This window comes from Poecilia mexicana, unplaced genomic scaffold (genome assembly GCF_051168715.1).
Source record: "Poecilia mexicana isolate PSO_F unplaced genomic scaffold, ASM5116871v1 scaffold_22, whole genome shotgun sequence".
NCBI classification, from domain to species: Eukaryota; Metazoa; Chordata; class Actinopteri; order Cyprinodontiformes; family Poeciliidae; genus Poecilia; species Poecilia mexicana.
In genome coordinates this window covers 18,499,261-18,525,413 of record NW_028263391.1, presented here as the reverse complement: position 1 = coordinate 18,525,413, position 26,153 = coordinate 18,499,261, and the positions used below count along the sequence as shown (strand labels likewise).

Below are 26,153 nucleotides of genomic sequence, written 5' to 3'. Positions count from 1 at the left end.
TTCCTTTCATGACTTACAAGCCATGTATTTAAAATACAAACAGATGTAGTAAACTGTAGGTATGATGAATATTTTCAAAGAGAAAAAAATCGTATTAAACAGCATAATTCATGCTGATTGTTTCTGAAAATTAACTTCACGACTGTTGGTTTACAGATTTCTCGTTTTGCCTCACAGAGAAATGTGATTCTTTTGACCTTTTATCCAACGTTTCAGTTCTGCTCCACTTCGTCAGCAGATAAAAGTGAAGATGAACGGTCTCTGCGGGCGCCAGAAACACTGAGCAGCACTATTTGATTCATAGTCCCCTGGGTGTTATGATGGGGGAAATAATTGTTAGTATTTGTATTTGTTTCTTTTTACACTGTGATGAGCACTGGGAAATACTTAATACCTTCCAGAGATTATACGGTAACTCCCAAACTCCCATGATTATAATTAAGCCTGACTTGGTTATAAAATGAGCAAATAGCAATTTAGTTTTGCATCGTGTGAGGGAGCGTCTCTGTGTGTTCCTCCGTGTTTTTATACATCCTTAGGTTGCTAAATATACTTGGTGCATGCGAGTTTCCAATTGCACATGTATTCTTTGGGTGTATTTCAGAAGAAAGGGCTGCAGAAGCAAAGGCATCTATACTGGAATATTTGCTCAGGCATGCTCTCATCTTTCTTCTGGCAAAAAGGAAAAAGAAAAAAAGAAAAAGAAAACAAAAAAACACACAGACATTACCCCATCCTTTCTCTTTCTCCTCCTTATTCTCTATCTTTTGCACCCTTCTCTCTTTCTGTATCACTTACAAAGGCAGCCGTTTCCTCCAAAATGAGGCCACGTTCGGAAGGTATGCAAATGAAATCACTGCTCGTGGATTAGAATGGGACACCATATACCCTAAATCATGATTGTCAATCATGGCTGGGGATTAAGGGATATGGGCTCACAGACCTAAAAAAGCAACATTTCCCCCCTCAGGCTGATTCCCATTGTGCGGAGCTCTAAGGAAGGAGAGGGCTCCACAAGGGGGAAGAGAGCAACACTGGAGCACCAGTGCCCCCTTCTGTCTGAAGCCCGTCGTGTCGTTTCATCATCAAACACCAGTCAGGCTGAACAGAAATAGAGGCTGGCACATACCAGCCTATTCATTTACATTTGACGTAGCCGCAGGCGAAAGCTTGATTAGACAAATGCACATGCTTTGGTGATGCAGTGTTTCATCTTCAGTGGAGGAGAGAGAGACCTCATTTGTTTCTCTGGCATGTGTGGAGTCTTGGTTTAACATCAGTGGGTTAGGAGGGCCACAGGCCTTACAAATCTAGCTGCTGTTCATCAATGAGAGCGTCCAGCACTGAGATCACTTCACTGGATATAGATTTCTCTTCATACAGAGACATTTTCATGCATGTGTAAGTTAAGTTGTTCCATTTGCAATTGGAGATGTGTACCATTAAAAAAAATAAAATAATGCGTGTCAGGAGAATTTAAAAAAAAAACAATTACTTAGAAATGTAAGAAATTAAGTAACATTGCATTAAAAAATATGATTACTTCCCAATAAAAGTGGTTAATTTTTATGTAAATCATTAGAGTGCAGCTCTGAACACACAGCCATGTTTAGCGGAGTGTGCATGCAGGCCCTGGAGCCCTCAGCTAGAGTGCCAGTCTGTTCCTGTGGAGCAGTCAACCAGACGAACCCAGCCAAGAGAGAGCAAGGCACAGGCACGGAGCCAGGAAATAACCCTGGAAAACACTCCACTACCGGCAGAGAACAGCACTGGTGTTTTTATAAGACATAAGGCTTAAAGTCAGGGGGGTAAGGAGGACAATCGAACTAGCCATCAAAACTACTGTTGTGAATAATTATGGGAATGAAAAGGGATGATTGTTAAGCTCTCTAAGACAAGACTTTGAATAGAAAAGTGAGGAAAGGAGGAGAGCTGGCACAGTTTGCATCCTCACAGCCATAAGACGGAGGGCTGGGCGGCACCTGTGCCTTGCAGAAGGGCAAGGCCAGGGCAACATCTGCATCACATCAGAGAGCCTGGCTGAGCGCCCACACTATGAAAATCTCTCACATAAGCAGAGCTAAAGTAAGGTTTTAAGAATCAGAGAAGGCCTTTACAAAAAAACACATTTTCTGATTTCGATCTGTATAATAAGCTGGAATCTTTAACCCCTACTCTTTCTTGGAAACACATTCACATCCCTTGAATATTCTCATTTTTCTTGTTAAAGCCACAAACCTCAATGTATTTCAATGGAATTTGAAAGAAAAGTAGCACAAAACTGTGAGGTAGTAAGTGCATTCAACCCCTTTTAGTCTGAATTAAATCAAATCCATGTGTGTGCACTTAAATTTCAGTGTAAAATCAGCTAAAGTGAAAGCTACAGAGGTTTGCTGGAGAACATCACAGTACAAACAGCGTCATGAAGATCAACAAGCACAGCAGAGAGGGCAGAAAGTGACGGAGAAGCTTAAAGCAGAAAGAGGTTATAAAACAATAATCAAAGCTTTAAATATCCCAGAGTTCTGCTCAATCCGTCATCTGAAAATGTACTGCGCAACTGGAAACATGGGTGACTGGCTGAACTAAGGCTGAGCAAGGAGAGATTTATCAGAGAATCAACCAACGTTGGGGTGACTCTGGAGGAGCTGCAAAGATCCACATCTCACGTGAATCTGTTGATGGGGGGAAAAAAAAAATTGCATTTTTTTTTGAAGAACAGAAAGAAGAAAACTATTAACCGTCCAGCTGGACAACGACTCTAAACATGCAGCCAGAGCTACGATGAAATGATTCAGATCTAAATCTAAATCTAAATCCAGTTGAGAATCAGCAATGAAACTAAAAAATGTGAAGAAATTCAAAGAGAAGCGGGTAAAAATGAGGGGCTTGGTACAAATTCATGTCATATTTTAGAGATTTCTATGTATCCTTTCCTTCCTCTTCACCATGAAGCACTACTTTGTGTTGCCCTGGGGAGAAAAAAAAACATTCCAGTAAAACACACAGAGGTTTCTGAATGCAATACTACAAAATATAAAAAGTTAAAGAGGTGCCAAGACTTTACGAGGTCTTGTAAATGATCCCTATCGCCTTCCACAACAAGTCCACCTGAGTCATCATTTCCACTGGAGTGGGGAAATAAATAGATATGAGCCATCAGTGAAGAGCAAATCATTATGCATCATTAGGTGAAGATTTAGTTTAAACGTGTTTAGCAGGAATTAAGCAAAGCTGCTGTTGACATGGATTGACTACTGTAATGCTTTATTGTCAGTGCTCCAGGAGGCAGAGTGGCCCAGCCCGGATGGGGGAGCAAAAATGTGCCGAAAGCAAGGATTTATGGGATGTGAGGAGGAATAACTGGATGTGCAGACGGAGTGGACAAAACAGGAAATGCTGGTTGATGACTTATCTGGCAGAGGAAATACCGGAGTAAACAAATACCGGCGATAATTAAAAGACAGTATAAGTTTCTCTTAAGCTTCAAGATGTTGAAGAGTTTGTGCCTTACTCTTTCTTTCCAGTCATTATACCTGAGCTAACTTTAAATAGCAGGATCAATTATTTTTTGTCTAAAGAAAACACAAGAATCTGAAGGTTTGTGGACAAAATGTCCAAGTCACTCACATTGTTTGCCGAATAGCTTCAAGCTTGCATTACCCTAAATATTTACCATCCTTTAGAGAAATTTTTTACTGTCCAAACTTATGTCATAAATTAGCTTTTATGGGTCACATTCTTGGAACTACAGAATCCCACAAAAGTACTCAGAACTCAGGTTTGAATGTTTTCACACTTTGTCACATTAAAACACAAACTTCAATCTATTCTATTGGGATTTCATGTGACAGACAAATACAAAGTGTACATAATAATGGAGTGGAAGGAAAATTGTTTAATTATTTAAAGAGTTTATACAAATCAAAATCTTAAAACTGTGGCATGCATTTGCATTCAGCCACCCTGCGTCAGCAAACTAACTGCTGTCAGATTAGCTATATAAACTATTTTTATATTTTAGGTGACTTCTAAAGGCTTGCACATGATTTAATTTCAGATTATCAGAGTGAAAATTGTTTTCTTCCGCTTCACTGTTTTGTGATACTTTAGGGTATTAAAGAAAATCACATAGTATATATTTTTATTGTTTGATCTGATTTATACAGTTTGTCTCACTGGGATCCAAGATCTCATTAAGACGACCCACTTTGAAAAAAAAAAAAAACAGATTTACAAAACAGCAATGATGCATGTAATTAAGAATTCTAACTCAATTAAATGAGCAAGTCTCATAAGAAGATTTCCATTTTTGTCTTCCTCTTTCTTAAAATAAATTTGAATCGTCCAAAAGGAATCAAAGTGGATTTAGGTCCTGCTGTTCCACATTGACAGAGCAGAGTAAGAAAATGCTTTAGGAACGTTTGTGGTTCAAAGGTGACCAAATACAAATACTTTAACCAAGCTGGGCCATTTTAACCAGAATCAGTCCAACTCTAAGTTGCACATAAGTCTTTATGTTTCCATGTATGCAAGAGTTGCTCAAACTAACGATTAAGAGGGTACAGTCTTATCCACCTCTCCAGTGTTGACAGTATTACTAATCCCCTCCACCTGCTCAAACACCCGCCCTCCCCCCTTGAAAGCCCCCCGTCCCTCCACCTCCTCCATGTGCCCATGCTGGGAGTCCCCGGGGCCACGCTGCGCCGCTGCCTCCGTCTGCACGCCAGTTATCGTCTCTGGCCGGGCTCCGCTCACCCCAACCCCTTCCCGAGTCACGCACATTAATCGCCGCAAAAACAAATAGTTCTCAAATGTTTGGAAAATCCCCGCTGTTTGCATCAGGGCCTAACAAAATAATTTTTACAAGCTATCTAGCTGTGATTAGGACAGAGAGAATTGAATTTATGTGGCATTGATAATATTAATATTAGCCTAATTAATTATGTTGTTTGAACTTGCGCAGCTCTGTGTGTACCTTCTACACAACACTAACCAGCCGGCGCTGGAGCTGAGCTCTGAGCCGTCTCTATCTCCGCCGCTCTCCCCCAGTTCATGACTACTGCACACAATTCATCAGCTCGTACAGATCTAATCCCCCCCGGCTCTGCTCACTTCCTGAAGTCGAAGAAAGAACTTTACTCTGGTGGCAAGAATTCCTATGAATACTTGATGACTTCTACAGAAAGGAGGAGTGTTTCATCTCACTTTGAAAGTGACATTCACACAGAGAGAGGAGGAGAGAGACCAAGGCAAACTTTCTATTCACAGCTCAACATATGAAAAATATCCAGAGTCGAATAATAAAATGCATCTTTATTGAATCAGTAATCACGGTAAACAGCAGTACAATGGGAGCAGCAGATCGTTCCAGACAGCAGGAGCAGAGGGCAGCTAACGTGGACCTCCAGTAAGCCGTGTGTGTGTGAAGAAGTCCCTTTTAAGTTCAGTTTGTTTCCCTAATCACTGGAGATCAACATTTCAGCCTCCTCTGACCCAGAAACGCTGCAGATCAGATGAACAATGTCTTGGACTTTGCGCACCGCTGAATGAGCAAGTGTTGATCTGTGCAATTACGGAGCGGCACACTCAGTGACCCATTGTTGCACCGGTCTGAACTGTGAGGGACCACCCAGACCCTCCAGAGAGGGATTCTCAGGCCTGTCTGCTTCCATCATGGCGTCCAACAAGTCACAATGTCCTCATGTGGCTCCTCTGTGGCCGCTACGCACCGACATCAGCAAAGTCTGCCTTGCTTGTCATTTCAGAGTGCAAAGCACTACTGACTTGGCCGGAATCTGTTAATATGTCAACCACTTTGTCTGTTCAGCCAAAAGAATTAACTTTGTGAAAGGGTTGGGGAATTATCGCGATGCTATAGGGGTAAAAAATAATTTCTGATAAGATTTATGATGTAGTGTTTATAATAAATTCAAATGATATATTTGAAAACACAAGTGAATTATGTTAATATTCGAGGATTAGCAGTACAGCTGCAACACCCTAATGTCTATGTGACAGGAATTGTTCCGCTTTAATTTTTTTTTTTTTTTTTTTTACAGGTATTTACGTTTCTGAGGCCTTGACTGTTCACAACGAGGTTAATTTTTCATTTAATCCAATAAATACTGCATAGCATTATGATTTTTACCTCAACATCACCCATCTCCACTTCGTTATATGTCAAGTTACAACTACATTACTTTTGATAAATTTGGATGCTTTAAAAAAAAAAAAAAAAAAAAAAAAAAAAGACGTACAAAACAATCCATATCCATATCCATGTTAGTTTAAACTGAAATGCAGGTTTTAGAGACACATACCTGAGTTACATGTATATTGAGTACTAAGAACTGAAATAAGTGTTTCTTTGCAATGTTTTATTTATGAATGCAATCGCTCCTGCTTCTAGACTTGCCTTTTAGAGAGTAGCTGCTTCTCCAGTTTCACAGAGCTTTCTGATCACCAAATATTTCAGCAAAATAAGTAAGTTTCCACCATATGAAGTGAAAACTGCAGAGCAGATGTCTGACTTGACAGGAAGTCTCCCTTTAAAGCTGCTTCAGAGCCAAATCCTGTGCACATGTTCAACCAAAGAACTTAAATATTTGGCACAAGCAAAGTGTTTTTTTTATGCAAGCACAGACATAAGTAATTCACTTATCACATAAATTTGTCGATGATTAGTATTTAAAAACAAAATAGATTCAAGATCAACAAATACTTATATTTCATCCTTTTACAGAAGTAAAGAAAAACAAAAGGGTAAAATTCCCACATTCAAGGAGCATTGGCTTCCCAATCGGTGTGGTCTGTTTGAAGGAGACAGACCGATTGGCAATTAGTATCTTCAGGAGGCATCATTATTATATTTTTCCCTGGACGGAGTACAGTAGGTCTTTAAAGAGTCATTAGCTGAAATGACGGCCCAGTCTTGCTGAGCGGTAGTCCACTCTGAGCTGGACGAAGGCGTGCAGGAGGTTCCGATCCAGATTGGTGAGCTGCTCACCTGAACAGACTTGCTTCAGGTTGTCAGGCGCGACGACCAGCAGGTTGCAGAGGGAGTGGAGCGTGTCAAAGAGCTGCAGCACGAGAGGGACCTGAGGACAGACAGGCAGAAACGGTTCAAAAACTACATCTTCGATGGAAGATTAGCTTACAGCTAACAAAAAGACAAAATTCTGTTTCTCAGAAAAATCGTTCAAGAACAATAAAGTTAAGACTGCTGACTGACGTCTGTCCGATATCAGCAATAACTTCAACTCAGCTAAGGAAGCTGGATGTTCAGAGAGCTTGATGTGAACATATTTATAGAAAGTTGAGTGGAAAGAAAAAAAAAAAAGTGCAGTTAAAAAAAAAATAAATAAATTGTGCACAACCACACTTGCGAGAATTGTCAGCCAAAGACTGGTTAAAAGTCTGGGGGAGATTCACAAGCCACGGACTCCATGAGGCACCACACACAGTCTTTAATGCCTTAGCAGAGCCACAGGCTGATCGCCCCCACACCAAGCTGCACTGCAGCAATTTATCCCAAAATGGACCCCAGACCAGGTGTGTTGTGAAGACATTAAAATACCTTGAGTGGGCTAATACATCTGTATTAAAAGGAATTTGTAATGGTTTTATGCAGCAGTGCCATTTTCTGAGTTTTTTTTTCTTTTCATAACGTTATAATGTGATAGCGCTCAAATTTTTTTTTCCCCTGCGTGATAGCAATGCGCTTCCGTAGTTGCAAGTCATAATCATCAAAAATCATTCTGTCTAATGATGTATAAAAATACATTTTAAATAAACGTACTAATACCAAGAAACTTTTTAATAATATTTAAATTTCCATAAAGTGATCTACATGCTATTTATCAGTAGAAATGTGTAATTTTTAAACATCTTTTGCTCTGTAACCATTAACCACAACTGTTTTGGTGAATTTATAAATATAAACAAATAGCAGTTAAGGCCTGAAAGGGCAGAACCAAGTTTGGCCTGTGACCGGAGCATTTCGGCCCTCTGTCCCTTCACTCACTCTGAAGTCCTTGGCGCATCGTCTGTATTCAGCCACGTCGCAGATGGCCAGCATGCCTCCCATGGAGCTGTAGCTGAACTGCTGTAAATGCTCGTGGATGAGTCTGTGAAAACGGACGCCCAGTTCCGCCAGCACAGTGTCCACGTTTTTCCCGTCCATGGACTTCCGAACATGTTCCACCTGTTTGCTGACGTAGCCGCAGACCTTGGAGCAGGCCTGTCCGAGAAACAGAGTAAAAACAGGAGAATCTACCGATCTGTAGCTGTAGGAACAACGAGGCGTGTTAAACTAGCAGCATATGCTGCGTTTTGCATGAGAGTTCAGCGTCTCTTACAGTAGTGTACTGGATCATGACGTTGTTCTCGTCCTCTGGCCTGAAGTCGGTTTTCTTCTGCTCTGTCAAGATGTGTTTCATCTGTCCCACCATGCAGTTTAATGTTCTTTGTATAAAAACAAAATGGGCCAGAAAATGTATTTTTAGTTGCCAAATAGTAGTTATTTGGGACAAACAGGAAAAAATAAAATAAAACACACAAACCTGTCAATTCCAGTGTCCAGTTTCACTTCCATTTGTTCAATCACCTCCTTTTTCTTATGCAAACACTCAGCCAACTTTGGAGAGGAGCTGCAGACAGGTTACAGAATTTTTGGGTGAATTGACAAGAACTATAATTTGTAAGATGATCTTTTGGTTGCAACTGACCTTATTAGAGGCATGAGCTGGTCATTAAACTGTTTGTCAAACAAATGAAAGATAGAGTTTGCTTGCTGAACCACATCTAGGAAGTAGAGGTTGGCATTTTTTGCATCAGACGAGGGAATCGCTGGAAGGAAATCGTAAGAAAAGCTGTAAAACATATGATGCCAGTCAAAAAGGGACATTTTTACAAAATGCAGCGTTTTTTAAAGTTTCTGATGCAGCATGATGCCCGTCATTTCCCATTCTGTTAACAGTATAATAATTTAAAAAAAGAGCTTTTTGCTCGGTGTCTCAGATGACTGCCAAGAATAAAACACAGCCTCTTTGGTTTGTCTGGAGCTGCCTCAGCGTAAACATATCGCAGTTAGTAAGCAGGATCACATTACGTGAAAATCACCAGCTCAGACTAAAATTATTCAGCTACCTCATCTTTTTTTTTTTTACCATCCACAACTTTTCTTTATTTAGGATTTATATTCCTCTTGAAGAGGTACTTTCACTTGAGAAATAAGTCAGACATCTTTTTTTTTATGTTTAGATAGACCATTAGTAACATTTAATATTAGTGTGGTGCGATAATTACTTAAAGAAATTACTGAAATGTTATAGAAAATTTTTTTACTTTGCTTTTAATATGGATTTTTTTTCATTTCCCATATGAATAGACATTTTATTAGACAGTCTTGATCAAATTTGTGTTTCTGTACTTCTATATTAAACAGATTGTGGCTGTATGTAACGGAACAAGCTTGTTTAGATTTAATTTTTCTTTTTCTTTTTTTTTTTACAAGATTTTTATTGAATGTAGCTGGAAATGAATCCGACAAGATAGCTTTAATGGAAATCATAAAGTATTTTTTTTTTTTTTCCGGACAGACAGACTACTCAATATCTGGGATTTAGGTTTGCAATAAACTCAAAACAGAAATAAATATTGTATACTTAAGTATTTGTTGAATTTCTGCAATTTCCATATGAACTTTTATCCAAACATACAGGTGTTGTATGCATATTTTTGAGCCTCATTTATATCCTATGCAGACAAGATAAACTCTGCAATGAATCAAAAACATTAGCTCTCTAATTTTAGATTTTTAAAACATTTGGAGGTGTTTGTCCTGAATTAATGTGATATTTACTCCAATGATAAGTGTATGTAATAGTAAACAAACGTGTTTCTAATGAGGACGGATGGGAGTACCTGCCAGGCCAATCTCCAAGGCATAATCAATGTGCTCCACACACAGATGTTCAACCAGCAGGAGGAAGATTGAGAAGGCATTCTTGGGCAGATCAGACGGATCTGAAAGCTGTGCAGCATTCAAAGGAAAACAATCACTTCATTTAATTAGAAAACATGAAGGCATCCGTTAAATGGAGGAGGTAGAGAAGATTCACCTTGTGGCATCTCTCAAAGGCATGGCGCGTCTCCTGTAACAGGTTGACGACCAGCTCTGGGGACAGGAAGGTCTCCCCATGGGTGTCGATGCTTGGACCCAGTGAAAGATTGGTGCGCTGTCTGATACGCTCCTTCAGTTCTTGGATACTGCACAAACACAGCAACGTCTCTTGTTTCTTGCAAAACACAGAGCAAAAAAATAAAAAAATAAAATGCTTATAGAAATGCTTCAAACTGCAGGTGAAAATCTGACCTGCCCGAGCCGAGTGAGCGCTTCTGGTGGTTCTTGGAGTCGTAGTATCGCTGCAGAATCATAGCGCCTCGAGTGCGAAGGTATTCCCTTTCCATGTTGATGTAACTTTCCAGGTAAGAGGAAAAGATGTTCTTTATGAGCTTGGACAGGAATGTGTGCTTATCTGAGCCCAGGTTGAACTCTGTCAGCTTTGTGGCCAACGCTGTCGTCCTGGAAACATTGAGACGTAAAATAAGTACGATTGCACATGAATGAAATTCATGAAACAGCAAGTGAGCAACTTGTTACCTGGTGTAAAGGTCGTAGAGGTTCTTTAGGTACTGCTCTACATCTGAATGCCGAGTCTCATCCAGTTTTTCCCTAACATGAGCCTGTGGGGACATAGGAAGTTAAAAACAAACCTAAACATGAACAAGTGAATGAATGAATCGCTGAAAAAGCACCTGCAGCTTGTTCTCGAAGATGTTTTGGATGAGTTTGGCCATGACTGTCTCCGGACTGCTGAAGACTTCTCCCACCTGCTTGTTGACCCTCTGGCAGAGAGCTGCTGTGTCTTCAAACACATCATTCCTCATGTAGGCACCCTAAGAAGGACAGAGAGTAAAAAATAAATAAATAGAAAGGTAAAGAGTTTGTAATGTTTTTATCTAATGAGGAAACAAACGAGATAACATGTTAAAAGAGAATCAAACTCTTACTTCCTGACACTGCTTTATGTAGACATCCACACAGTGTGCATAACCCTTCAAAAGAAAGACACAGATGTTACCCTTCCAGAAACTTTAAAGTGCATAGATGAAACCTTTAAACACTGTACCAAAATACCCATTAGCAATGTTTTTCACTACATAAATTAAACACCAACAAAACAAATATGTCTTTCTAGGTCACCTTGAAATGTAGGAGAACTGCTGCAACCTCCCGCATGCGACCAATTTCCCCTCTGCGCTGGGCTGCAGTGAACTCCTGGATCAACTGTCGCTCCAGGTCGTGGTATTTACCTAGGCACAAATAAAAACAAACACAAACATAAAAGCAATATTCAATGCAGCCACCTTTTGCTATTCTCAAAAGACGGAAGTGGAGTAGAAACTTACTTGCTATTTTTGCCTTGACATCTGCAAACCTGTCACACACAAAGGAAAAATGATCATATTTGAAAATATCTGCAATAGCAATAATTGCAGAAACCTGGTTTCAGTCAGGGGCCTCCAACCTGTCGGTCTGGAGCCCCAAGTGGCCCTTAGGATTTTCCACAATGGCTCTTAACTTTGGAAATGATAAAGAATCAACCACTGTTTTCAAATATAACAGTTTTTCATTTTTTAATGGAATAACTGCATTAAATGTTCAAAATAGAACAGCACCAATAATGCTTTTAGATCAATTCTCCCCCCCATTCTAAATTATGTGCTTTTCATCATAACATTTTTCACACCAACATTCCATAGGAAAAAAAAAATATCCATTCTCTTTTTTGCAGGGGTTTCATGGTTTTCTTTATTTGAAAACAAAGAAAATAGTGGTTCTTTAAAAAATATTTCCACTGTAGATGTTTATCAAAAAGTGTTATTTTGTTTAGCTGGACTGAGGACAAAAAGGCTGTTTGGACTGTAAAAGTTGCAGATTCCTGGTTTAGATCAAAGCGTCTTAATGTGTTGCAACGCAGCGTTCAGCATTAGGCCTGAATCTGACTGAGAATTCGTGGCAGTACTTGAAAACTTGATTTTCTCAATCCAATCTGACAAGAATAAGCAAACATGATTCAGTCTCTAGATGTGTAACTGAGTTTGGAGCTGTAAGTATTGACTCAGGGAGAGATGAAACACTCCCTTATAAGAAATGTCTTTTCATCCACTTTGTGTTGGTCTATCACATAAAAGTCCGATACTTTTATGCTTGTGATGTGACCAAACATGAAAAAGTTCAAGAGGGTGAATACTTCTGCATGGCGGTGTGAGTAATACACCACGTTCCTGTTGCTTGACAGCGCTCTGTTCTAAAGCTGCCTCCAGGATGCCTGACTCACCTGTCGAATGGCAGCTCCTGGGCAATGAGATGCAGCTTCTGAATGATATCAGCAGCCTCCTTAATCTGAGGGTTACAGAGAGAGACGGCGCAGGTGTGAGTGTTGGCGAGCGAGAGAGGGGAGATGTCAGGTGAGGTGGAGAAAGAGCGATAGCACAACAGAACCACGTGAGGTGGACATGCAGACAGAAAGTGGGCAGGCCGCTGGCGGCGTCTCCACTTGAGGGATCATCATCTTAGAGCAGCCTCCCTCCACCTTCCTGTGTTAAACAGGAAGCTGATAACAGACAGGCTGCGCTCACCTGGGCATTGGCAGCAGCAGCAGTCCTGACTTAGCAGCACATCCAGCTCTTTACTGGCACGTCTTTTCTGAATGGACTGTAATCCCACAGGAGGTTAAATCGCTTTCAATAATCTGTCCGGCCAGGGATATCTGTGTAAAAAAGGAGGCCCTATCGAGAACACTCCTCCCCCCCCACACCCCACCGCCCGCACACATCGGCTGTAAAAGCCCCAGACCTACGAAAGGCCCACCGTCCGCAACTCCTCTGTTCCCGCAGATGCCTGCCTCAGCTAACATCATTACTCTGCTCCCGTGAGGAGGATCCAGCCTTTCTGCTCGGCGAAGGTTTTCTAAGTATCTGTCCCCCAGCTAAGATTAGCTAAATCCCATGTAAGTAATGTAGCCGTCTCCCTGCAGTCAGGGTTTAGCAGCACTTGTCTCCACGCTGGCGGCCCAGCCCTCCCTTTCAGAAGGATTAGCAAAGCCATCCCCCTTCAGCTATTCACTTGCAGCTTTCCCATTTCCCCCTCATATGGAGGTACGCTCAGGAAAAGGAATCTGGACAGATATTTTTGCATGCCTTTCTGGTGTACCAGCACCATCTCAAGCTTCAGTCTATAGGATTGACCCCCACACTTCAAATCAAGTTCCTGTTAAATCTGAAGCATTCAAAGTTGACTATCATGACAAAACTACAAAATCAAACTTTTACACTGCAAAACACGAAATCTTGCCAAGTATTTTTGGTCCAGTTTCCAGAGCAAATATCTTAGTACACTTGAAATGAGACAAAACCTACTTACAAGTAACTTTCAACAAGAAACAGAAGCTTGTTGAAAGTCAAAAATTAATTAATATAGATGCAAAAAAAGTCCTCGTTCCACTGGGAGATTATTTCACTTATAACTTTTTTTTTATCAATATTAAGAAGTTATTGACTTAAGCCAAGCTCCTGTATCTTGCTCAAAAGTTACTTGTAAGTTAGTTTTGTCTTCTTTCAAGTCTACTAAGATATTTGCACTAGAAACTAGACCAAAAATACTTAGTAATGTTTGTGTTGTTGTGGCGTCAGAGTTACTTCTTTCACACCAACTGGCCTCTGCAACATGCATGGCTTGTACTCCTCCTACATCTACCGTCTGGCTTCATAACACAAAGCTGGAGACCAATCAAATTCTCCCTCTAAGACAAACTACAGGAAATGCAATTAGTTTTGACATCCACATCCTGACATCCATGCTCATCAATCAACCAGCTATTGTCAGACAGTTCCATTAATCCAAATTAGCCGAGGGATCTAACCAAGGGGATAAACCTGACAAATTAGCAAGGGTGGGTTACCTCATAATCCTGTTCATACTCACTGCAGGAGCCTTCAACAGTGGTCTCACAAACACACCATATACACACACACACACACACACCCAATGTCATCCTCACCTTGTCTGGGTTATGGAAGACGTCACTGCGTAGGTCTCCGTCTAAGAACTCGTTGAAGTACGTCATGAGCCGCTGGGCCTCCACGGCCCTTTGGCGGGGCGTATTCACCCCTTCAAGCTGGTCGCCAAGGTGACACACCTTAGTGGCCACGTAGCTGATGTGCTCATCGAGCTCTTGGAAATGCTGAAAGGCCACCTGAATGAAAATAAAAGCAAAAGAAGGTGATATAAACAGGAAATATAATGTGTCACACAATTTAGGTGGTTTTAAACAACCCAGCATAAATCTTATAATTTCCAAAAGCTTATCTAAGTTTTGTGTTGAAAACTAGGGTGTTTGTTTTCAAGTAAGCAACCTACTTGGTTGCTTCTTTGCAGGTCTTGCACTTTGTGGGCAAATTCCTTCGCTTCCCGATGACACTGATGCTCGAGCTTCTCCACCTTCCGCTGGATCTTCTCATCCAGTTGCTTCAGCTCCTCGATGTGACACTTAAATTCATCCAAGAGCCTGTCGCAGAGGACAAGCAGATATGTCCAGACAGAAGTTTCCACTCGTGAAACGCAACACAGACAAAACATGAAACAATACGCCTCAGATGAAGGAATCACTGATTGACACAAGGTTATATCTGTCCCACTGACCTCCCAGATACAGTAAATAGTTACAGAATAATGTTGATCGTCTAATTCCTGGCTCCCTTGGCTTAAAAAGCTCAGAAAACTAGTAGCTTCGTCAGCTGCATTTTAAGTGCCATTAGGACTACAGAGCAAATGTTCTAAGTCAGCACCACATTTCAAGGAGTAGGAAATATCCCAAAATGATGAGTGTATAATCTTCTGACTAATTCCTTCAGCACCGGCTGCAGCTTAAAGTCATCTTCCATCCTCTCCCAACAGACACTCGCTTCCCCGGCTGGTGACTCACAGTATGTTGGCCTCCTCAGATACGTCGCCGCTGACTCCTCGCTAAGAGCTTCCGAGGAGGTGCTGGCAACAATTTGTGGTTGAAGTAGATAAAGTGGGAATGGATCTGGAGCAAAGTTAAACTGGTGTGGCATTTTTGCTTACAAGATGCAACTCTGTCCCAAAGTGTAAACATCACAGAAGTGGGGAGAAAAGCATGCAAAGGATTTGTAAACGTATTTATTTCTTAATTTTTTTTTTCAAGCTATCAAAACGTCTAAATCAGTGCACAGGAACCAGAGATGTGCTGTAGTAAGGATTAACACTCTTAGACAAAGACACAATTAATAGTTGGAACAGATAAAAAAAAGTACCTAAAATGTTTTTTTTAATTAATTAATTTAAAAAAAAAAGTAAATTAAATTAAATTCAAAATTGGCTAAAATATTTAACAAAATGAAATACCACAGTATATTAAAACATTTCAATCTTATTCTACCTGTTTTTATTTGGATCTGTTAATTTATTTCTAAGTATTTACTCGCATTTACTTAAAAATAAATTAATTATTTTGGTCGTGCAAAGCGCCTTGAGCAATGTCCCAGTTTAGAAACTTCACTGACTGATCCACATGCATCACATGAACAACTGCAACACTTTGCAAATGGGAGCATTTTAATTAGGACAACATGATTCAACAATTTTTATTACCATGATCATGAAATTAAATAATTTGAAAGAGGACAGGAGGAAACTTTTGAAACAATTTCACATTAAATTATTTAAAGTGACTTGTTATAAAACATAATTTTTTCTTTTAATGTGAGAAAAATAAGGAAAAAACCTGAGCAAATCTAATGGACATCATCCATGTTTTTCAATTTACACAAACATTAATTGACGGTGTATATTTCTAAGCATTTTCTCAAGTTTAAGAAAAAGAATCAGATAAAAATTTGATTTTAAAAACTCAATTTCCACTTACATTGAAGCCCTTAATTACCTTGTAAAGGTCAAAATGTTCATTATATTTCACAGAAAAAGTTATCTCAAAACAAACAGTAATGTAAAACATTCTCCATTTGAACAGAAAGAAATTCAGCTGGGACTGATTTCAAAGTAAGCATTGTAGTTAAAAGCTGAAATTAATATTTTTTCTTCTAATATGTGATGGAATATTGACTCAGGCATTAAACATGTACAATCCAATCAAATAAGTTAATAAAAAAACAACCTTGCAGAATTTGTTTTCGTCTCAACAATGACTATAGAAAGCACGGATTTGTCAAATTTGAAATTTTCAATTAATACACAAAGAAAAACTGGACATCTGTTTTAGACAGAAAACATCTAGTTGGTGAATCACTAAATGCACATTTACAAACGTCTACTGGTCAACAACAATATGCTTTCATATAAAATAATAATAAAAAGATAAATTCAACTAAAATAAGACGATATATAGGGGCATTACTCAGAACACGTGACTGGCAAGCATCTATTTGCTACCTTTTGGGGTCAAATGCCTCAGCTCCTCCTTTAGAGCCTCCTCCTGGAGTCCTCCATGCCAACCTCTCAATGTACTCATCTGCGTCAAAAGGCTCCTACATGGGGGCAAAAAGCATAGATGAATGAAGACCAGATAATAGTATGAGTAAACCATAAGATTCGCACAGGGCAGAGGCAAAAAGATCTCATAAAACATTAAAACCCAGCAGTGATTCTCCTGCACGAAGTCAAAAACAATGACATCTCCAGGAAGATGTAAAGTGCTGCTCTTTTTCATAGTATTTTGCTGAATAAAACAAGAGTGTATTGGCTATCGAAGTTGTTGCAAACCTTTCTTTACACACTGTACAAATAAATAAAGTTAGCACCGTTAAGCAGCCGTTATAACAGTTGACCATTAGTTAGCCTGCTAGCTAGAATAGCTTACTGCAGTTGTTTTTACCTCGAACAGCTGAGCGGTGGTCGCCATATTCACGATTCTCCTGACAGACCCGGAAAATTAAGTTTTAAGACAACAAATCAACCAACAGTCAGCTATCACGCCGACGTATACTCGGGTTTGTTTTTTCTCTCTCTCAGTTTTACCTCTTTGTTGACAGCTAGCCTGTTAGAAATGCAGCTTCCTGTATGGGAGGGAAGGGTGGGGACAAGTAGGTGCTGTCCGAGGCTGAGCCGACTCAATATGCCGGCTCTTTGAGGTGACGCCAAATTGGCAATAGATTCCCATCTGACGAGAGGAAATAAATGACAGTTCTTTGCAAAAATATTCACACTCATTTGACTTTTTTATATTTTGTCATTTTATGAACCAGGGGGATTTTATGTGATAACCAATGCAAAGAAGTGCAAAATTGTGAAGTGGAAGGAAATTAATGTATGTTTTTGAACATTTATTCAAATAATATTGGGAAAATGTGACATATAATATTTAGAACCCTAAATATATTCTTTGTAGTACCACCATTAGTCTACCATCTTTGCATGGAAATACATTTTGTCAAATATTATTTGCAAAACAAGAGTTCAGCAAGTCTGAACTCAATCTTTAGCACATTCTAACAGTTCAGAGATTGCACTAAATTTATCTTCATCCTTTTTCCAGTTAACCCTGACCTGAATAGGGAAGCTGCTATTCCTGCTGAGGACAAACACCTGTATATCATGATGATGAGGCCAAAAAGTAACATTTTGATCTCACCTGACCAGAGGACCTTCTACTATGTTTGCTGTACTTTCTACATGGTTTATGAAAAACTTTAGCCAGGCTTTCTCTTTGCTTTCTTTTTATATTAGTATTTGGTGAACAGAGGAGAAGATGTTCTTCATATTAGATTTAGGCAAATTGATTGTATTGAAACTAAGCAAGGTGTACGCTAAATCTTTCAGACAGTAAAAGGTTTGGTGGTGAACTGAGCCAAAAACCTCAGATCTTAAAAAACAGTCGGCATTCCCATCCCTAGCACAGTCACTTTCTATTGCGCATGCGCATGTGTCAGCTGATTGGTCGTGGTCGTCACATGAAATAACAACAGGAAGTCAATTGCTGCATCAAGAGAAATGTGTATGCTGAGGTTAAGAAGTAATTAAACGTGGTCGAAGGGATGCAAATATTAATCTGTGGAGATTAGGGAAGTTCTTATAGTCGAACAGATGAGTTTGCGAGCTTTATGGATTATTTTTTATGAAAAAGGAGAAAATGCAACAGTACGGTTTTCAAGGTTTGTAATTTCCTTCTGTTTTTCTCCCTCTGTATAGACTCATTACAAAGATAAGATCATTGGTTTTATATGAGTTTGTTTATTCTAACCTTCCTGTTAGTTATTTAATGTAGCTAAATGTCATGTGTCTCTCTAACAGGAGGTTTTCCACTGTGGAACACCGCGCTAAAATTATGGCAGGTTCCTCCTACGTAGCCGTCCCAGAGGACAGAATCTTCCTGCAGCTCCTGCTCACTGAGCTGGGCCTTTCCAGCCCTAACAAGCCCTACGTAGCTGACAGAGATGATTGCCTTTACCGTCCACGTTCACCAGCTGTGGAGCTGCGTTTGAGTGGAAAGGCAACACTGTGGCCTGTGCTGGCCATCTCTCAGGGTCCACTCCTCCTGGCTTGCCTCCCATTAGTGGATATCCCCTCCGAGCCGCGACCACCTCTGGCCAACCTGCTGTCAGTGTCTCAGGGTCTCACATTTCTAGCTGGCCTCCAGACCTTTGTCCTAGGGTCAGGGGGGAAGCTTGACAGGGAGGGCCTGGACTCTCGTGTGGCAATGCTGCCACCTCTCCTCTTGCAGGTGTGTCCTCTTGGCACACCTCTTGATACAATACCACTGGCGGGAACACCTACTGCACCCATGGCACCCACTTCTTCGGTCACCCAGAAGCAGCCAGCCTGGAAGACGGGTCTATATCGGGGTCGAGCCTCTGTGAATGTGGCTGTGGTTGAAACAGTGCGCTCCATGCAGTATGGGAACCAGAGCAGACAGGATACGTGGGATGTTTATGGGACAGTGACCTGCAAGGTAAGGGCGCTATGTAAAGAAAGTAGTTGGTGTCCTGAAAAAGTATCCATACCCAGTGAACATTCACACACGTTCTTATATTGCATCCACAAATTTTAACATATTTTACAGGGATTTAATTTTAAGTGCATCTGCAGAGTATTTCATATTTTTTTCCTGTCCTTTCTGTGTGTTTAAGCATTTAAGCAGTTAGCTTCCTGTCACACAACCTTTTGCATATCACCCTAAAGGTTTGAAATGTGCTTTTATCTGACCACATCACTTTCCTCTACATGTTTGCAGGTTCCCTACAAGGATTGTGGCTAACTGTAAGCCTAGTTTTAGCTTTCTTTTATCATTAGTTTCAGTCTTGTACCTCTGTCATAAAGTCTATATATGTGGTGTGGGCAGTCAGTGATTGTTGTGATGAGAGATTTGCCCACCTGAGCTGGGGATCTGTGCAGTTCCTCCTCCAGACAATGTGGACATTGTGGCTGCTTTTCTGATATATACTCTGAAAAGGTTGTGTTACGTTTTAATTTCAAGTTTCAGGTTAAAAGGGAAAACACATTCTTGACATACTTTTCAGAAAATTAAAACTGTGTCCATTCAATTCCTCCTCCTTCACAATTGCGCACCACTCTGTGTTAGTTTGTCTTATTAAATCCTATTAAAATACACTGAAGTTTGTGGTTTCGACATGACAAAATGTGAAAACGTTCAGGTTTAAAGAACGTTCAGTGTCATTCTGCACTTCTTTCGACAGTGTGAAGTAGAAGGGGTGCTGCCGAACGTCACTGTGACCCTCACACTGCCACCCAACGGTTCTCCACTGCAGGACATCCTGGTCCATCCCTGCGTCACCTCTCTGGACTCTAATATACTGACCGCCAGCAGTGTTGATGATGCAGACGGCTCGGCTTTCTCTGGGCCGTACAAGTTTCCCTTCTCTCCTCCTCTGGAGCCATTTCGACTTTGCAGCTACACTTCACAGGTATACATTTCAGATGAAGATCAATAACTTTATGAAGCAAGGAGAAAATGGATAACTGATGATCTTTCCTTCCAGGTCCCTGTTCCCCCCATCCTTGGCTCATATCAGCTGAAGGAAGAGGAGAATAACCTTCGCGTGAGTGTGTCCCTCAAGCTCCACGAGTCTGTGAAGAACAGCTTTGAGTACTGCGAAGCACACCTGCCGTTCTTCAACAGGTAGACGGCAGAATGAAAAATTATCTTGCAGTATCTTTGAAAATAGCTTCTGATCCATTCGAAAAAGCACCTCTGGTAAGAGATTGTAGTGAAAAGGTGTTTTATTTATTTCATTTTTATTACGGTAAGTTAGTGTTTTTCTATTTATTAAAGAGACTTGCAATTGATCTGTTAAGGTGAGGAACAGGAACTTATACAGTTGTGCTTTCACTCCTCAGTAAAGTTTGTCTAGAGCTCTAAAACCAACTTTACCTGGGCTGTTTGGTAATATATACTGCATAAAATTTCTCTGGGAAATTAAATAAGTTGCAGCAAAAACGGAGACCATTAATTTTGTCAAGCTAGATTTAAGAAATACTATAATATTTAATTCAAAGATTTGGGGATGAGGGATGTTTTTTTTTAAATCTTTTATTTAAAGACGGTGGGAAGATGAGCCTGCTCTTTAGATCTGGTGAGGAAAAGAAGAGAAACATTCCCAAGGCGATCAGAGGAAATGCAAAGAGCAGACAGAGTAGAGCTGATTTTGTTTCACTTAAAGATTCTGGAAAAAAAAAAGTCCTAATTATTTTTATGTTGTGTTTTCCATGAAAAATAACATAAGCATTTATACACCTTTTCTTTGTTTGGGTGTCTGAATCCCATACAATGTTAAAAACTCATATTAAAAAGACTTCCGGGTGCAGCTTTTTATACTCTAGTAAGAAAGATTTAGAGCTGTTTTCTGTTAATGTTTTGATTTTAATTTCTTTTTTCAAAGCTGTGAGACTAAATTGTAGAATTTATAAATAAAAATGTAAAAGACTGCCATTGACCATCTAAAAAAAGATCATATATCAGTGCTCAATAGGTGTGAAATAATGGTGTGGTTCTAACATTCTCAAATATTTGCATGTTGTCCAGAATTAAGATGGGTGTGGCGGATGTGAAAGTGAGCTCCGGCCAGTTAGATGTGTCTAAGGAGAAGAATCTGTTGGTCTGGACTCTAGGTACATGTTTTTTTTTTATTAAAAGTGTTATTTTGTAGAATTTTAAAAAATAAAAATAAAACTTCTTCTGCTTTTTGCTAAACTAAAGGTCAAAAGTTTCCAAGGTCTCGTGAGGTTACATTGGATGGCAAAATAGCTTTTTCTGGATCCTCACATGGACCTTCTGACCCTCTCTGCACTGGACTTACTGCCTACATTAAGGTAAAGTGTTTCGGCTTTCTAATAAGAACTTGTGTATTTATTGAAAAAAGAAAGACGCAAAACTATTTCAGTCTATCTAAAAAGTCATTTTCTTTAATCATTTCAGGTATTTAGTTACCTTTAGTAGCTTTACATTCTGTATTTTTTGTTTGATTTAAGCTTGACTTGCAGGTATTGATGAACACTAATACATATTTATGAAAACCATGAATGTCTTGGATTTTTCCATTCCTCTTAAAAAATGTTAATGCAATTGTTCTTGTCTGTTCATTAATTTCCATTCTTATTTCAACTTTTATAGATTGCAAATGCAACAATTGCAATGAAAATCTAAGAAGTATACTCAGTGCCATGCAAAAGTATTCAGACCCTTTGGGTTTTCTTCCCTAGGGAAAAGTTGCATGTAGGTGGACAACTTTAAATCTGCTTTCATCAACTCGGTGCTGTTTGTCGTTCTTCTGTTTCTTCTGACAGTTGTACTTAAAGGTGCCGGACACGACTCTGTCCGGATGTTGTGTTGACCAGCATTTAGTGCAAGTTTATTCATCTGCCAAACCAAGGATTTTCACATGTAAGCTGAGAGGTCTGATCTCAAAACATGTCCTGCTTTTATCCTTATGTGAAACTGAAAGTGGTGTCATGGTGTGCTCCTCAGCCCGAGAACTTCAGTCCAAAGAGTACTACATCTGGAATTCAACTGGTTCGGCCCCCATGTCCACTGGGCAGATGGTGATCTAGCGTAGATCCATCATGGGCGGATGCACAGTGCACTGTTGAGACTGAAAACCAAGTCCAGCTGAAATGGACTCATATGATCAGAAACATAATGATTTATTGGATTTATTCTGTATAGCGCCAATAACAAGTTTACAAATACTCATTATAGGCATGAATTTCATATGAAGCTCTTTTTTTAGGAAAGATTTTTGATACAACAAACAACTAAAATAAAGTGAAATACTGAGTTTGAATTTAAAATGGATTTTTTTTTATCATTTTCACAAGTTTAAAAATATATACACACACTTGAATATATGCACACAACTCCTCTAATAGTTGGGTCAAAGTCCCTGCAACCACATACGTTTTGTAGCCATCAGAAGTTTGGCCACTAAGGTAGCCATGCTTTTATAACCACAGTAAGGCCATTAAAGTAGCAGTACTTTTGTAGGATGACTAAAGTAAGAATTTACTTTGCATTCAACTTGCTAAGGAACATTTATTTTACTAGTAGATGTGTGGGTGTATCTATTCTTTTGAGCCTGTGTGGATTGGAGAAAATCCACAATCAATTCAAACTTGTGCATCTAATTCCTATTTTTTAAATGTAAGTTATTTGTTGTTGTTTTTTTTAATCCCCAAACCTAAAACAGAATGCATAATTAAAATTAACATGATATTTGGAACAATAACTGTAATTTCTGCCAGCATAGTAATTTTGAAAGCTTGTTTCCTTAAAAAAAAAAGAAAAAAATAGAAAAAGTACAGCTACCCTGATGGAGGTGGAGCCCTCCTTGTTCTTCCACCCTTGACTTTCCATCAGATTTGCACACAAGGGCCACCCCTTGCTCCGACAGTCCCACTTGAGTGACTCTCCATCAGCCGTATAATTAGCAGCTGGGGCCTTGTCATCAGCTGCTGCAGGTCTGGAGAAGAGGGCGGCTGCGCTGTGGAAGCCCAAGCTGCCCTGGCCAGTGTCTGGGCTTCAAAAGGCTTCTCTTAGGAGCTGGCAGGAATCCTTACCCATACCAATCACTACACCCCCTTACCCCCCACCTCCTTTTGACCCCTCATCCTTGGCCTGTCAACTAGAGGCTCGTTCAAACACACAACCTCTCCAAGCGGACTGATTGAGCGCTGACCCTTTGGCCCTCTGAGACTTAAAAGCAGCCGGTCTCTTTCAGTGAGCAGGACCTGCCTAATTGGTGAAAAAGTCACAAGGATGGTAATGGTTGAGCTGGCCCTTGAGGTTGGAGGTGGTGCTGTTTAAGACACAATTTCAAGCATGTGATTTGATCTTTTGTTTGTTTTAACACAGTCATTTGAGAAACCTTGTGATTGATTTTCGCAGGTTAAAAATTTTTTTAGCCACTTTACTCCCTGTCATGTTTTGAGGGCTATGCCGCTTACTCTATTTCTTCTGAAAATGTTTTATGTTGGTGCATTAAGTGGAATGAAAAAGCAGGCGAAGAAGGGGTTAAATTCTCCACATTTCCACGGCAGCCAGACTCCTCTGAGTGGCCTCATTGTCTGCTGTTGGCCTCTTATGCCCCTCACTGGTCCAAACGCTTCATTCTCACGTGGATTTCCACTCAGAAGGCTGACCATGACCAATCTTCTGTCAATTGGAACCAATTGCTCACACGGCATCCTTCACCTTCTTTTTATGTAGCGATACGGAGTGGCAGACACCGAGACCTCGTGTCTCTTCCCCCTCCATGACAATTTGGCTTTAAGGTCCAGTGTGTGTGGTTAGCGAACCGGAAAAGGAGAAGGTCTTTTTTTTTTTTTGTGTGTGTGTGTGAAGGGTTGGGCCACTTTAAATCTCCGCAGCGCCGCAATATGTGGCCCGTCTGGCTCCTTGAGTCTACATGTGGCGGCTTCTTGCTGGCAGACTTTGCTTTATTGATTCAAGAGCTTGCTGAGTAGTTCTCTTTAATGTGTTGCTCCGTCCTCTGTGCCTATGGTCCACCAGGACCTGTGAGTCGTTAATTGCGCCATCTCTTGTAATCATCCATTTATTTTGTTTGAGTTTCTTAGAAGGTGTCGAAACATTTGCAGAGTGAAAATCCATTAGGTCAACATAAAACTGTGAAAGCAAAGTTGCACTTTGCTGGTTAAAATGATTAAGACTTCATACAATATGCATCATATTTTGCTCAAATGTTTTCTATGTCAAAATATTTGCTACACTGTAATTGTGTTGTTTTTTCTGTATCTCTGCCAGACCAAATGAAAGTTTTGTGACAAAACTTTGTTTTATTTCAATCAATCAACAAGCTTTCCTTACTTTTTCACGTTGTCACATTGCAACTGCAAGCTTTGGTGTGTTTTAATGGTTTTTTATGTTATAAGTATTGCACATTTAAGTGGAAGAAAAACACTTTTTGATATCTTTCAATTTCTTATTTTTGCACATAAAAACTAGTAAATAGTCTTAATCTATCTGAATATTAAGGTTATGAACGTTAGCCCTAAGCAGAGTTGCACTATTAATCTTTGTGGCATTTTCTTCCCACTTTCAACCTATGTAAAGTAATTTTAATTATATAGCACACTTTCAGCAACAAGGCAGTTCAAAGTAATTATGCAATATCTTATATTGGTCTGTCACATAAAGTCCCATTTAAATATATGCAACATGACAAAATATGGAAAGAGGGATGAGCACTTGCCACTGTTTGGGCCTTTTCAACCCAATAATGGCGCCTTGTGGCAGAGAACAATAAAAGCTCATGTTAGATTGCTTTGATGTCTTTGATACATTTTAATACACGTTTATCTTTGAGAGATTTCTTTTCAACCGAAGCCAGATTATCTGCTGACTTAGGGAGTCCTGCTGTGATGTGAGCTTGTTGTGCCTGAAGATCAGAGTTTTGATGCTACAGCGGCATCAGGTGTTTGGTGGGAGTCCATTTCGTCTGAGCCTAACGAGAACCAGCCTCGGGGACAGCGCTTCAAGAATGACATTTTCTATTTTAAAGTTTGACTATTTAAGAGGCTTCTGGTTGGTTTCAAGATATACAAACTATTTGCAGGGACTCCATAGGATCCTCTAACAGATTTCCAATAATGGAAAAGGACTTAAATTGGGCTGTCTGAACTAATTATGTATTTTTCTTTGTAGAAGTGGGATATTGTTGCTAATTGTAAAGCATAATAAGCTTCAGCTGCAACTTTAATACATCATTTTGCCCTATAGAGGGCACTATAATCTTATTTTACAAATCAGCGCTCAGGACTGTTTCCTGAAGTCTAAGAGTTGTGATCATATTAAAAAGTTTCCATCTAGGTTATTAAAGTAATTAAAGCCAAAAGTGATCCTACTAATTCCTAAAGACCTACACAATCTGCCTTTATAACTTCCATCATGTCATTTGCATAAATGCTATTTATAGACACTTGGTAATGGCACAGCCTTGTTGAAGACTGATCACACCATCCCTTGTGAAGGCAGCACCATAAATTGTTGAACTCATGTGATGAATGCCAAAACTTGTAACAGTTTTTGTTTAGAAGGCCTCAGAAAACACAAATCCTCTCCGAGATGTTGGTCCTTTTTCCAGGCCTTGATGGCGTCTGTAGGAGCTTTACTTCTCGAGGTCTGGATAAAACTGGAAACAATAGAGTATGGAAAGTTATTTGTATTTCAAGGCTTTGTTATTCCATTCAACTTCCTATATCATCCATTCATCTTTTTGCCGTCCATCTATCATAACACACAAGCTAATAAATACAGCCTTCCTTATCTCCGCTCTTGAGGACACAACAAATCACCTGCAAGAAAATAAGTGGTGCTCCTTCACTGGATGTTTTACAAACACCAGCCAGTAGTATGTCAACTATAGTTGACTATATATACTATACTACAAGCTATAGCTTTGTGTCAAGCTATTTCATATTCCCAAGCTGCTTTTTCTTTAGAATATTATGTAATATAATGTTATATTAATTCCCAAGTAGGTGGGTTTTCTCCTAGTAATTTTGAGTTGGGCGCCAC

At 39.8% G+C, this 26,153-nt stretch overlaps 2 protein-coding genes across 3 annotated transcripts; one reads left to right on the top strand and one right to left on the bottom strand.

The window, feature by feature from the left end:
* Nucleotides 1-5,296: 5,296 nt before the first annotated feature.
* Nucleotides 5,297-17,188, bottom strand: exoc5 (exocyst complex component 5). 2 transcript variants are annotated; one of them, XM_088002533.1, is made up of 19 exons: nucleotides 17,126-17,179; nucleotides 16,983-17,022; nucleotides 16,541-16,635; nucleotides 14,489-14,636; nucleotides 14,130-14,324; nucleotides 12,408-12,472; nucleotides 11,476-11,504; nucleotides 11,270-11,379; nucleotides 11,077-11,121; nucleotides 10,822-10,962; nucleotides 10,667-10,749; nucleotides 10,379-10,588; nucleotides 10,125-10,272; nucleotides 9,928-10,036; nucleotides 8,730-8,850; nucleotides 8,565-8,651; nucleotides 8,361-8,466; nucleotides 8,027-8,242; nucleotides 5,297-7,100 (listed from the first exon to the last, which is right to left on the bottom strand). In XM_088002533.1, the coding sequence occupies exons 2-19, from the start codon at nucleotides 17,007-17,009 to the stop codon at nucleotides 6,912-6,914; spliced, it is 2,124 nt and encodes a 707-aa protein (XP_087858659.1). In that variant the 5' UTR covers nucleotides 17,010-17,022; nucleotides 17,126-17,179; the 3' UTR covers nucleotides 5,297-6,911. The 2 variants fall into 2 exon arrangements, with proteins under 2 accessions (XP_087858659.1, XP_014842550.1); XM_014987064.2 differs by having other exon boundaries at nucleotides 16,983-17,188.
* Nucleotides 17,189-18,039: 851 nt separating this feature from the next.
* On the top strand, nucleotides 18,040-22,411 carry ap5m1 (adaptor related protein complex 5 subunit mu 1). Its single transcript, XM_014987068.2, has 8 exons — nucleotides 18,040-18,258; nucleotides 18,398-19,055; nucleotides 19,801-20,028; nucleotides 20,104-20,243; nucleotides 21,147-21,232; nucleotides 21,321-21,433; nucleotides 21,908-22,004; nucleotides 22,089-22,411. Exons 1-8 carry the CDS (start codon nucleotides 18,191-18,193, stop codon nucleotides 22,169-22,171), a joined length of 1,473 nt encoding a protein of 490 aa, XP_014842554.2. The 5' UTR covers nucleotides 18,040-18,190; the 3' UTR covers nucleotides 22,172-22,411.
* The last annotated feature ends 3,742 nt before the right edge of the window (nucleotides 22,412-26,153 follow it).